We start from the raw sequence: 13,676 nt of genomic DNA on the forward strand, positions 1-13,676 counted from the left end.
AATTTTTTTTTTTTTGAATATTCAAGAGCAACTAGGGCTATGAAGACTGCATATTATGTTTCATAATTCTCGGATCGTTGTTAGGTCTAAACGGCAAAAAAATAACCGAATTTCAGAAAGCCTATTGCCCCTCGGTATGAAACCAGATTAACTTTTTAATTGAACTCGCGTTCAGTTAAAAAGAAGCCAGCTTCACTGAGTGGCAACTCTATTAGGAGGTGTTCCTAATAAAGTGGGAATTCGGTGTTAGTGGGTCCAATAGATTTCGGTTTCCAACTTACAGGCCATGAACTCAAATCTCACTGTAGCATGATAATGGATCAGCACTGTAGCATCATCATTTGGAGGTGTCACCACCTCCAAAAGGTTGGAGATAGTGACATCATCTCCAACCTTTTAAAGGAGGACCTCGTAGCTTGCAAAAGTTCTATATTCAGTTTCTGAAAGAAGCCTCCCAGACTATAATTTCATGATAATTCCATCCATTAAAGGTGGGACTGCCATATAATAAAAATACATACAGGATTCAAACCTAGATTGTTCCAAGGACACTGTCATTCCAAAAGTGCACAGATTCCCCTTGTCTCCTTGCTAAAACCAAAAAATCCGAAATGCAATGTTTTCTTCATCTGCAGTCCGGTTAAACATATTACAAATATTAGAAACCCGATAAGTAATACTTTCCTGTGCTATACTGGCATATCAAATAGTGCCAAATACACACAGAATTGCCGTATATTTCCTTCCATTCATCTCTTACCTTGTTAGACTGCTATATACTTTCCCCACTCCAATTTGCAGAAGCTGCAAAAATAAACCAAATCCAGTTGTTGTTTTTCCAATTTCTCTTTTTCAAAAAAAAAAAAGGAGGAAAGAAATAGAAACGTTATTGTGACCCGAGCAAAAAAATGGAGACGTTGGAAAAAAAAACGACTGTAAAAAATAGAGAAAGCATCCATACTCTATTAATTAGAAAAAAGTTCCTCATATGCTGACGAACATTTTTTTTTTATTACTGTACGTAAATTATTAGCACTTTCATTATTTCTTACATCACTTTTTCGTTTCAATGATCCAATTGCCTTAGCAAAGTAACAGCAAACATATTTTGGCGAATTCATAGCGACTGTGTTGGAAAAGCGCTAAATATTCAGTCGTTGATGTACATCGTCCATCCAAAATGAATTCAGCAATGATGCATTCCAATTATAGCACGCGGACGCCAACCACCCAGCAATGTCTATCCTGTTTCCAGTAGAAATTACCAGAGGCAGCGAAGTTTTCCACAGACAAGACAGCTAGGCTCTAGTCTGAGGTTATGGCACTGAGGGCAGTCGCAGTTCAACCGAACACATACAAGTCGTTGTCGCCGTGCGACCGATTCCTTAATTAGCACTAATGTCGCCTGACTGCGGCAAGAGCACGCCTTTGTCACCTCAGTATGCGGGAAACAAGCCGAGAGACGTTTCACGTAATAATTGACGCGTCCTTCTGTCATGACTGGGGAAGGAAACGATCACGACCCAAAAGACTGTAACACTGACTCGGACGCGGTGGTTTATCTGTGCAAGCGTGCGCGTTAATCAGCCCAATTAGCACAACCGAGGTAATTTGCATGAGAAAAGTCTTCGCTCAAAGAAATTGCCGAACGACGAGCCCGGAAGAGGACAAGCCATAAATCATCGGAAATATCCAAAACGTATAACCGAAACGACGAAAATCTCGGGTTTCTAGATAAGGTGAGAATCGCAACCCTAGCGCCACTAAATCTCGATTAAAGAATGGGTAATGAAACTTCAACTTTAGTGGGCAGGGTAGGGGGGGTTGAAAGAGAACTCAAAATTTTAAAGGAAATTTCTTTAAAATTTGGTGGTGGACCAAAATGTACGCCCAGTGTGCTTTAAGTCGCTTGTAAAAAGGTACGTGTTTGTCTCTGAAGTAACGTTTCTAGTTATGTAACCCTTAACTAATCCACGGCATTAATATATGTACAACACGTTTATAAACGTTCGCAAACTGAATGCACATAAAAAATAAATATAAATAAAACAATATTGCTCATAAGCAAGCCTTGCTGATACCACTGGAACATGGCATGAACTTTAATAAGTCGGCAACTAACTTAACTTTGTTTATACAGATACAAAGCAGACAATGTACAACTTTAGTTTTATTGTTTTCGTGCTAAAAATGATTAAAACAGGGTCAACTAAGGCCACGAGACCAATATAATTATGAAATTTTCAAGTGAACAGCCACCCCCCCCCAACACACACACACACACACACACACACACACGAAGGTTTAATAGGATGAGGGAAGGGGATAAGGAAACTTATAAACATTAGATGAATATTATAGCTTGTAACTAGAGAAAATGAAAAAACACGTAAGAAGGCAGTTATTCAAAAAACGGAGACGAGGAAGGAAAATGAGCAATCAGATTAGTGTTAGAAGTTGGTGGATGCTTTCAGCTGAAAGTGAGTGTCAGTGTGAAAACGAGAAGTGAATTTGTGAATAAAGCTCACTAATCGTGAATCTTCTTTCATTCACAGCCGTATAGTTCCAAGTGTTTATGGAACATCGTACTGAAATGTTGGTAATATACACTGGCGACATTTCTGATATAGCAAAAACTAGCCATCATTCTGAGTTTTCAAGTTTTACTTTTAAAGTTGATTTCCTGCAACCTACATTTCCTAATAACGAAGTTATCTTCCTGAGATTTTAACATCTATGATTCCGAAGAGCTTATTTTCTTCTGACTATACTAATTCCAAAGGTTATGACGACACATGGGCATTTTATTATCAGAACCAACCTGATACAAATTATTCACAAGCCTATGACATTATTAGACAATTACAATCACTCTTCAAAGACGCTCTTTGGAGAAGAGCTTCAAAGCTCTTCTCCACCAATAAACACATCAGTGTACTGGAGCTGATGGTTGTGTCCTTTTAAGAATTTAGATCCTAGATCCTCTTAATTTCTTATCCTATGGAGTAAATGCAATAATTAATCAGGTATCTGTCAGGACTCCAAGATGTTCATATTTTACATTTTGATCTTCTTAGGCACTTCTTACTGTATCAATCTACCTAGATCTTGGTCTTTCTCTGGGTATTTTTCCCCCTTGCTATCCTATCAAACGACACTTGATTTGCTATCCGTTTCTCTAACATTCTGCTTAAGTCACATACCATATTTTGCTCTACTAACACATTCTTCAATGCTGACAATGGCAACTTCTGTCCTAATGCTTTCATTTTTACTATGGTTCTGATATTCATGTCACACGTTTCTCCTAATTTTCCTCAGAAATGTCATATTTGTGGTCGGCAGTCTTTCAAATAGGAAAAGGAGCAAATAGGAGTAAAAAAAAAGGTGCAAAGAGGAGCAAATAGAGAAATTAGTTAAAACTAATTTCACTATTTGCTCCTTGCCATGCTAATTCTGTGCGGTCTATTTTTATATTTAGTTTGCCATCCTCTCTAAATGCCTAAAATGTTTTACTTATTCTATAGGTTCTCCATTCTGGACACAGTTGATGTTTTCAAGATCCCTGTCTATTTTCACAGCCTTTTTCTTTTAGTGATCATTTCCATACCAAATTTATTACAGCTGTTATTCACTTTAGTGAGAGAATACTGCAGACTTCTGCTGTAAATATTGGAGTATAAGTCATTTGCATAATGTAAAGAGCTGAATAATATCTCAAATTAAAATATGCTGCCATTTTTATTAATAGTGTGATTCTGATAGATAATGAATAACAGTGGAGATGAATAACACGTTAACATTCAAACTTTAATACTGCCTATCCTAAACCTACAGGAATTCTAAAGGGGGGGGGACCGCCTGTAAACAAAAGGAAACTAGCATCTAAGTGTGTAATTGCAGGACAATAGAAGGAGAATAGTTGTCTATGTTAAATTAACCTAGACCGAAGGAACTGTTGCATTTTGCACCAGAATATGTTGTCTGCAAAACCAAAGCACAATATTTCAGGAAAAGGAAAACTGGCTATACACTCTAACTTTAAACCACAATAATTGTTTTATTTCTTTATTTTCTTTTGTAGCTGGTGATATGAACATCAATTTCGCTAACCAACGCTCTGCCCACAAAAGAAAATTGGCTGATCATTACTTCACAGATGCCTTACTAAAGAAGTACTACCTACACCTCAACACAGATTGTTACAGAAGCAACAGTAAATCAACAAATTCAGAACACCAAAGTAGTACATTTCAATCCATGAAAACTCTATAAAGAATATGCGATGCTATCTGTATATTTCAAGATATAAGAAGGCAAAACAGACAACCATTAATCAAAATATAAATGAGCTATACAGCAGTTAACAATGAAATTCTTCTCTTAATCCAGCAAAAAGTTGAACTTGAGAAAAATGTCGAAACAAAAAGAGATGATTATAACAGAGTCCGGAATCTAGTACTTATTTCCAATCAAACAGGAGAAATATTAAGAAAACATGGCAGGGAGTGAACGAGGTAATAAATCAGAGAAGAAAGGAGAACGCCTAAAAATTAGTACTAAACATATTTCATCTAGCAAATTCAAACCTACATCGGCACTAACTTCAACAAAACATTTATTAATAATATTGCAAAACTAAAAAAATCAAAGCAACCCCAATATCTCTGATATCTCTCATTTGAGTAAGATGCCTTCTCTCAACGAGAAAACTGCATCTGCTATAACACGTATTTACAATCAATGTGGAATGTTATTAAGAAAACGTGGCAGGGAATAAAAGAGCTAATCACTAAAATATCGAAGCAGAAAATATTCCTCTTCAGTTGAAAATAACTATCATTAATGCCATTTATAAAAGTAGAAATAAGAAGACTATGAACAGCAAACGTCCCATCCCAAGCTTCAGACACTGGAAACTTTAATGGAAAGAATCGCAAATAATAGGCTTCAAAATTGCCTTCAGTAGAATTGAATATGCCTAAAACAGTAAAAATGGAAAGTGGCATTGATTTACTCCAGGAATTTGCAGACTAAATAACTCTTGACAATACCATACATGTAATACTGATCCTTATTTAATTAACGCGTTTGTTACAGTAGACGTCTTCATTCTAATAATAAAAATTAACAGTAATAGAAATCGACACGAAATTAATTAAGTGGTTCAATAACTACCTCTCAGGAAGAAATCAATGCAAAAGAGTAGGCAGAAACCTCAGCGCACTAACAGAAACATGCTGTCGCTTGCTGAAAGGAGATATTTTTTGTCTCTTATACAGTTTAATACAGGGTGTCTCAAAAAAATGTATACACACTTCAACAGCTGATAACTCACTCAATTTTCGTGATTTTGAAGGTTTAATGGAATTGAAATAACGGCTGAAACCTGACTATAAGCAACGTTCAGAAAGACCACAAACAGCTACGAGGCCTGCAACAGAAGAAAAGTTGATTTAAACGTACCGTCAAAGTTCAAGAAAATCTGTGCGACAAGCGTCTCGTGAGATAGGAGTATCAAAATCAAGTGTCCATCGCATGTTGAAGCGCAGTCATTGGAAAAGTTACATTCCAAGAAGAGTACACGCTCTCAAAGAAGATGACCCGGATATGAGAATGCAGTTTTGTGAGTGGTACTTGGAAAAATATTTAGAGGACGCACAATTTCCAAGACGAATTGTGTGGAGTGATGAGACCACATTTAAATTAAATGGGTCCATTAACCGGCACATTGCACTTATTGGCACCTGAGAATCCGCATGTTATGGAGGAATATCATGTAAATTTACCAGGAGTGACGGTGTGGTGCGGCTTATCAGCACACAGATTAATTGGACCATTCTTTTTTCGACGGTACTGTAACTGGTGCCAATTACTTGAACCCTTACACTACCCAACAGATGGATTGGAAGAAGAGGTTCTGTAGAATACCCCCCGCGTTCACCAGACCTCACGCCAATGGAGTTCTTCTTATGGGGATTTATCACGGATAAAGCTTACACTTCAAAACTGGCAACAGTCGACGACTTGAAAGCAGCAATCGAAAGAGAAGCTACAAGACCAAATGATTCTCAGTGTTTGCAATTCCATTGCTGCACGTTATCAGCGGTGCCTGGACCAGGACGGTCATCAGTTTGAAGACGGACGTTGAGGAATGAAAAGCAGATTTATGTAGTGTACTTTACAATGTGAAAGTTAACTGTATTATAATAAATACCAACTTTTTGATCATTCAAAGTGTGTATACATTTTTTTTTTGAGATACCCTGTATTTACATGAATAACATCCATGCATTGCCCTTAAATGGCTGCCTGCTTCAATATGCAAGTGACATCGCAGTGATTGTAGCCCATGCGAACTTCGAAAACAGTAGAAGTAAATATAATATAAATCAACTTTCAAACTGGTTCCAATTAATGGTGCTGATTAAACTTCCCAGACGTCAATCACCATCTACTGCAAAGCCAATAATTTCTCAAAGAGAATGCAGCAATGTAGGAGAAAATGCCATAACACAGGTCAATAGCAAAAATATCTTCCGCCTTCACGCAGATCACAACATGAGGCGAATTATCTTCAAAAAATTAAGAACTATCGCAGCAAAAACCATTCTAAATCAGAGACACAGTCCCGCCCTAATTTCTGATATTGAAATCTTTATATGAAGCAATTATCCGTTATGACCTTACTACGAAACAGCAGTTCAGTACAAAATACAGAAACCGGATAACCTGAAAGAGATGTGCCCATGGCAAACTATAAATACAACTTTTCAGAACCAATAGAAATCGGACCAGTAACACATATTCTAAATATCCATTCTTTACGGTAATACATGGTAATTCTATGGCACGACTACAAACAAGAATATAGACTAACACGAGAATCGTCTTGAGTCGTACGTCTGAGTACAAAGCAATACATTTCTAGCGGCTACAATAACATCAAAGGCTAAACAGTAAGAAGATTCCTTCTATGTTAAATGCCCTTCCAGTGAACGGCCCCACCTACAGAGATCTGAAGAAATACCCTTCAGACCCTCTATACAGAAATCATAAATAGATGTGACAACACAAAGAAACTTCCAGTGATATTGTTACATTTTTGCTGCAAATAAACTATTATGTATAAAAACTAATCCGTAGTACAGATGACTGAACAATATATGGAGTGCCTGAATATGATATCAAGTTCCAGGTAAAACACTTACAAAATGTACTGAACCACTTATTATTAAAGAAGGCAAAAATTCACCTACCTATGTTAAATTCGCCGACTTCCCAGAACGAATGAAAACATATGGAAACGGCCTGTACTGCGGTATCATGTTGCGTAAATGAAACCGTCACGTGCTCTCTGTGAGTACAGCTGTTACTTCCGTACCAGTCACTACGTAGTTTCAGGTGGCTTATGTTTACACCTAGATGGAAAACAAAAATGCAACAAAAATTTGACATATTTATTGGTTATATGCTACAACAAATTTAATTTACATCACTGGGGAAAAATCTGTAAATGTAGATAAGCTTATCAAAACACCAGCTAACTCAATGTAATGTATCCTGATACATGCATTACGATGTGTATTTTAAACCGACTTAAAACTCTCTCGCTGTGTGTGTGTGTGTGTGTGTGTGTGTAAGTCACACACACACACACACACAGAGGGAGGGGGAAGAGAGACACAACACATGTCAGGAAACGAAATACAAAAAATATGTAAAAAATGAATAACCTGACACTTTGGGGAAGGAGGGGCAGCATCTCTACTCTTTAACCTAGAGGTTGTGGGTTAGAATTCAATTCTGGCACAGATGTTTATGAATATAATTAGATGGTTTTCATTACCTGGCGTCAACTCAACTTTCCGTCTGAAGTCGAAAGACACTGTGCTTGAAAAAGCACTGTTTTGTTTCGGCCACAGCTTTCCACATCCAACCTTCACTTCAGCCACTCACACTACTAATGTATTATAGATTCAAAACCATTCGCGGATGGGATTATAACAGCGCAACGTCCCCTGCTTTCATTAACTTCAAAAAAGGGAAGAAGAGCAGGCCAAACCACCCAACAGCTCTATATTCAAATCACTGATTTCTGCGGACTTCGAATACTCATGAAAATTAACAACATGGCGCCGAGGACAAGTTCTGGAGCGCACTTGTAACCAAAATGTTGCTACAACAGACTGGCCACATGAAGTGACTTCTAAATTTAAGCAGGTGATATTGAATTCCAGCCAAAGTGTACTTACGTTGCAGCTTAAATTTGGAGAAACCTTATCGTGCATATCCTAATTCGTGCTCAAGCGTAGACCTACACTTTTTACCGTGTAGGCATTCGGAACCGAAATCCTTCGGAATAGGTTGGTTACTCCTTATTTCTGAAGGTATCCTATGTCTGTAGAAGCGTGTGTTTACGGGCTGGTTTGCCTGCTTGCGGGAGGAAAACCCCCAGATAAATTGGAGAGAAAAACCCGACGGTCCACGCCCAAGACCGGCTAACTTGGCTATGGCTGAGAAAGATCCTAAGCTCCTCGTGTCGACGACGAGAATCGAACGCAGGACACTCCTTTCCCAGGCATAACCGCGCGGACATCATGCATATGCTATCATTAAATTAATGTGTACATTACCGCTAATTTACATATATACTGTTGAGAAATCTATAAGGAACCTCCAAGTTCACTGAACATTAGCTTCTGATTGATACCCATTTTTTTTTTTTTTTTTTTTTCCCTCTCGGAGTTATGTTGTTCAAACATTTATATCTGAACAACAGCCATTCAAATATTTTTACTTATAACAATGAACGACAGCAACTAACTCATTTCTTTAATCATAATAGATAATATATTATTTAAATAAATACCTAGAATAAGATTATAATAGTTGACTTATTCTAGACATATTTGTGTATTTATGATTTCCTGAATTGTCTATAATAGAGAAAATTAAAGGGAACAACTGCATTTCTTTCCACTAGGAAATTTATACTTCCGTATCATAAATTATAGCTTAATTCATGCTGTTATATGTTTAGAAATTCTGTTTAGCTAAAAAATAGGCAGATGCGTAGCTAGGGAGGAGCGGAGGGGGAGGTCCGTCCCGGGAGGCACTTTGAACCTTTTTGAACTTTTGCAGTTTATTCTAAAATACAGTTTCGAGAACTCATTCCCAAATATTATAATACTACTGCGAATTTTCCTCACAATTGCTGTAAGTGTTGCTAGTTGTGAGAGGTGTTTTTCTAAATAAAATAGATTAAGAATTACCTGCATTATTATGAAATAGACTTAGCCAATGTCATCGACGATTTTGCTAACAGAAAAGCTAGAAAAATAACATTTTAGAATGTTGAAATTAAAGTTTTACTTCAAAAATAAATATAGTGTTTTAATTTATTTCCCTATACGTCGTTTTGAATCTTTTGGGTATTTTTGGTGTTTATTGAGAGGTACAAGTTGCTGCAAAAGATCAGCAGATGCTATATTATAACATCTCAGATATTAATTAGGATATTCTGTGCAAGATATCTTAATAAGCAAGCACATAAATAAGCAACATAGCTATGGAGATAAGGATCGATTTTTCTGTTTACCCGCATAACTAGAAGTTTTCCTAAATAGAGACGCCCCATCATATTCAAACGTATATAAAAAAATAATAATGCCGATCAAACCTATGCGGGTCTGTACTTTATTACATGATCCTTAGTACGGTGTCATAGAATACTCCGCCCTATTTTTCAGTGCTTCCCGTTACTATTCACCAAACCCAGGGTTACAAACGAAGTTCCCACACCTGCGTGCCATAACGCATACGATCACCAGGCATTAATAGCCCAGTGTCCACTGAAGCAGATCATGAGATTTGACACCTAGTGATGCGTGGCCCCACACTTGCCTACAACTCCCTACTATAAACCGGTATATCCTCCTATCGATATGGTGGTAGGATGTGACCAATGTGTGCAGCGTATGATCGTAGCCGCACCTGGGATCTCATAGAAGAAGGGGACAAGGAGAGAGAAGATAAAAGTATTAAGCATAACACTTCAGAAATGTAACCAATAAAAAAAAAAAATTAACGAGAGAGAGAAATTTCTTGCTATCCCTCCCCCCCCAAAAAACCCATTCTTTAGGGGGAGGGGGAAAGATAGCAAGAAATTTCTCCAATACAGTTGGTTAAACCTGTTTTAGTTTGAACCTGATATCAAGCTTTCCACTGATAACCATAAAAAATGGAAATACATTCTTCATAAGCCCACGATGGCACATACGCATGTTTTAGCTTGTGATAATATAAGGTTTGTTTTTGCCTCTTCTTAATTGCAGGTTATATGATGATCTGAGGGAACCTCTGTAGTTCAGTCAATATAGAAGCTCTTTGGTCGGAAAGACCTGAGTTCGATTCCCGTTAATGACACGAGGAACCTTTATATATGGTCTCTTTCGACTAAAGGTAAGTTAATCGGTCTCATACGGAGATGGTTTTTTTTTTTTTTCCCTCTACCGGTAATTCGGCTTTTTCACTCCTCAAAACAGGCAAACCGATCCCAAAAACAAACAACTACAGTCATAAAATATACTACGGCAAGGAAGGCAACGGGAAACTACCTTGCTCATAATCATCTCCCTAGTATGATAGCATATAGTACCCCCTCCCCTACACCAGCCGTAAGGCTAAACGGATAGGATAGGATGGATAGATAGATGATGATCTGACATAGTGTTGTATTAAAATAGCTGTTTGGTGCGGAAATGCCAGACGTGAGAGCTTACTTAAGAAATTATTAGAGCTGAAAGCATAGTGTTGCAAATATTGCACCTAAGGTACAATGATTTAAACGATTATCCACTTAATAGAGAAACAAGCAGCTGCCATATAAGGGAGGGGGGGGGGGGTACTAAAAACAGTCAGCGTGAAAGATCAAAAGAGGATCTATCACGCTGCCCGCTATTAACTTCCTTAACGTGGCCCGTATTTTATATTAGAACAGAATGCACGTAGTAGATATCATCAAGTGAAATTGAACTGTCAAATACAACAGGCAAGCACCACAACCACTGAAACTGAACGAGCTGTATTAAAAAAAAAAGTGATTTTTTTCAAAAAAGTAAATATATATATATATATATATATATATAATTGGAAATATATGCAATGCAAAATCAATCAATCAATCATGATGAAAGAAATCAATGAAGCAATCAATTACTGCAGTGTCGAAACGTTAGTGAAAAATATAAAATGTGATTGTAAATGAAAAACGTGTTCCATAGAAACAAACAAAAAAGTAGGAGTCATAAACTAAACTATCCACTGTAACTAAAATAAGATCATGCCGAAATGTTGTATCTTCTTATCACATAATTTCAGACGCCTTGCTAAACTCTCTCTCTCTCTCTCTGTCTTAGACCTAGGAACTAATTTACGAATTTCGTAACTAAGTTTTTTCTTAATTAATTCAGTGTTAGAGTATTCCACTTTATGTTGCAGATCAAGTTGTAGTCTAATTACGAAAATAAAATCTGAGGATGGGCCGTTTACTTCCTTGAAACTTTGCTTACGAGGGAGGAAATAGTGAAGGTAACAAACAAACAAATCATCTCCAAATCCGTTAATTATAATAAACTACATGAATACTAAGATTAAAATAATCATGACTATACCGGCCTGGTTGGCAGAGTGAATTAAGTGTCCATACCCCCAAACCAACAAACAGTGAGGTTCGACCAAACATGGAACTTTTTTCAAGCCCGAAGTGACTTGAAAAAGTTGCATGTTTGGTGTCTAATTACGTGATAAAAAAATAAATATACAAAAAAGATATAACATTAATAAAAACTAGGAAAATAATATTTAGTTCAACACACACGTTAGTAATGTACAGGTCTGTAACCTTTAATACGGAGTCGCATAAAAAGAAAATCAACACTAACAATCATGAAATAAATGTAATTATAAATAAATAAATAAATAACGACCTTGGAATTTAAAATATCTGTAATATACAACTTTCACTCCATTACAATCATTTAGAGCGTTGAATTACAAACAATATCAATAATCTGTGCTTTTCTACTTAATTATATTATACTTGGTACTGGGAAAAATTAGAATTTAAATTAATATGCAATTTCTTGAATTTAATAATAACTGAAATATATTATTCAACATCTAGCGCCCTAATAGCTGTATGTGAATAAACGTGATGATTAAAAAATAAATAAAATAACACGAAGCTTTACAAGATGAAGTTGATATATGTTTGTGAATATTTCATCATTTCTACTTGTTCCACGGATTTCTACCCAGACAGGTCGATGACAAACAACACTGCGTAATGCTGAGCTCGACAAACATTAACTAGGAGACAAACTGCTTTCTTTCACCCATTATTTCCAGCCCTGAAGGTCTTACTTTGCACGCGACTCTTTACACCTTATCTCCACATATATAATGGCATCTGGAACAAATAAGCTGTTTAACTTGCAACATAGAATCAACCGTCGAAACAGCTTCCGCTCCGAATGTCGACGGCGGAAATAAATGCGTTCCTTCTGTATTCCATGTCATTTTCAATCAAAGTACCCAGCACGAGCTGCTACATTTCCCTACTACTGTCTTATCGGTTTTACTGTCTGTCAGTTCATTCAGCGTCGGAAGCCATATCTAAGACCTAGAAATGTTTTCACCGCCAGGCTTTCGGCTCAATCTTCTATAAATGTACACAATGTGTCTGGACCTCCAGGTTAAATATAAACCTTTTTAGTGATATTAGAAATTGCTGCACACAGAAAACTACATTTGCTCTGGATAGGAACTCACTTGTCCCCCATCTTTTCTATTCTCGGTATCTAACATCAGTGTTGCCCCAAATGCTAAAAAATACAATGAAAAGAACTGCTTTTTTAAAAGAAATCTACAAAAAAAAGGAAAAGAAAATAGAAAAGACAAGTACTTTTTATGAACAAAAACGAAAGGTCTTTTTTCTTCTGTGTTTTCTCGTTGTGTTTCCAAAGCACCTTAAATTAGAGTGAAGAAAAGCGTATATTAAGATATACGCTTTTCTTCACTCTAATTTATAGATAAGGCTTTAATTTTTTTCTTACACCTTCCGGCTCAGCTGACCCAGTGGATAGCGTTTTTAACTCTCCAGTCAACAGGTTGTCAGTTCGAATCCCACTGCGGACACAAATGTTTGAGAATGTCTTTAGTTAAAGGTGACTTTAGGTAAATATGCCTTCACATCACTTACCTTAGTATCCCATAATGCAAAGCGCATCTCCTTGCGGACATGTAATATGCTTTGCATTATGGGATACTAAGGCAAGCGATGTGAAGGCATACCACCTTTGCCACGAGTTGTCCCAGTCCTGAAAAATGTCTTTAGGTACTAGATGAATTTTGTAACCTGATGGGAGAATACCACTAACATTAATACATTTGGTTTCAAGACAACGGTTTCTAGACCATCTAACCCTTAACACACCGACAGGTTATAAACAATTTTTCGTGACTAGAATCAACACGTACATACATACATATGCATACAAACATGAAATCATTTCCCATATCCACAAACGGAACTGACTCCCTTTTACACTAATTCCACTGACTAAGATGGAGAAAATGCGAAGGTATTTGCTGAAAGCAATTACCTAAACAAA

General features: G+C 36.8%; 1 protein-coding gene across 1 annotated transcript in view; it reads right to left on the minus strand.

Moving 5' to 3' along the window:
- The window catches only part of LOC150105440 (uncharacterized), a 763,287-nt gene that overhangs the window by 373,076 nt on the left and 376,535 nt on the right, over positions 1-13,676 (minus strand). Inside the window, exon 5 of the mRNA XM_090394153.1 lies at positions 7,260-7,421. Within this exon, the coding sequence (XP_090250279.1) occupies positions 7,260-7,421 (162 nt within the window). The remainder of the gene's footprint in view (positions 1-7,259; positions 7,422-13,676) is intronic.

The sequence above is a fragment of the Typopeltis vanoorti genome, chromosome 6 (assembly GCF_054136105.1).
Source record: "Typopeltis vanoorti isolate ZY-2024b chromosome 6, IOZ_Tvanoo_1.0, whole genome shotgun sequence".
Lineage (NCBI taxonomy): Eukaryota > Metazoa > Arthropoda > Arachnida > Uropygi > Thelyphonidae > Typopeltis > Typopeltis vanoorti.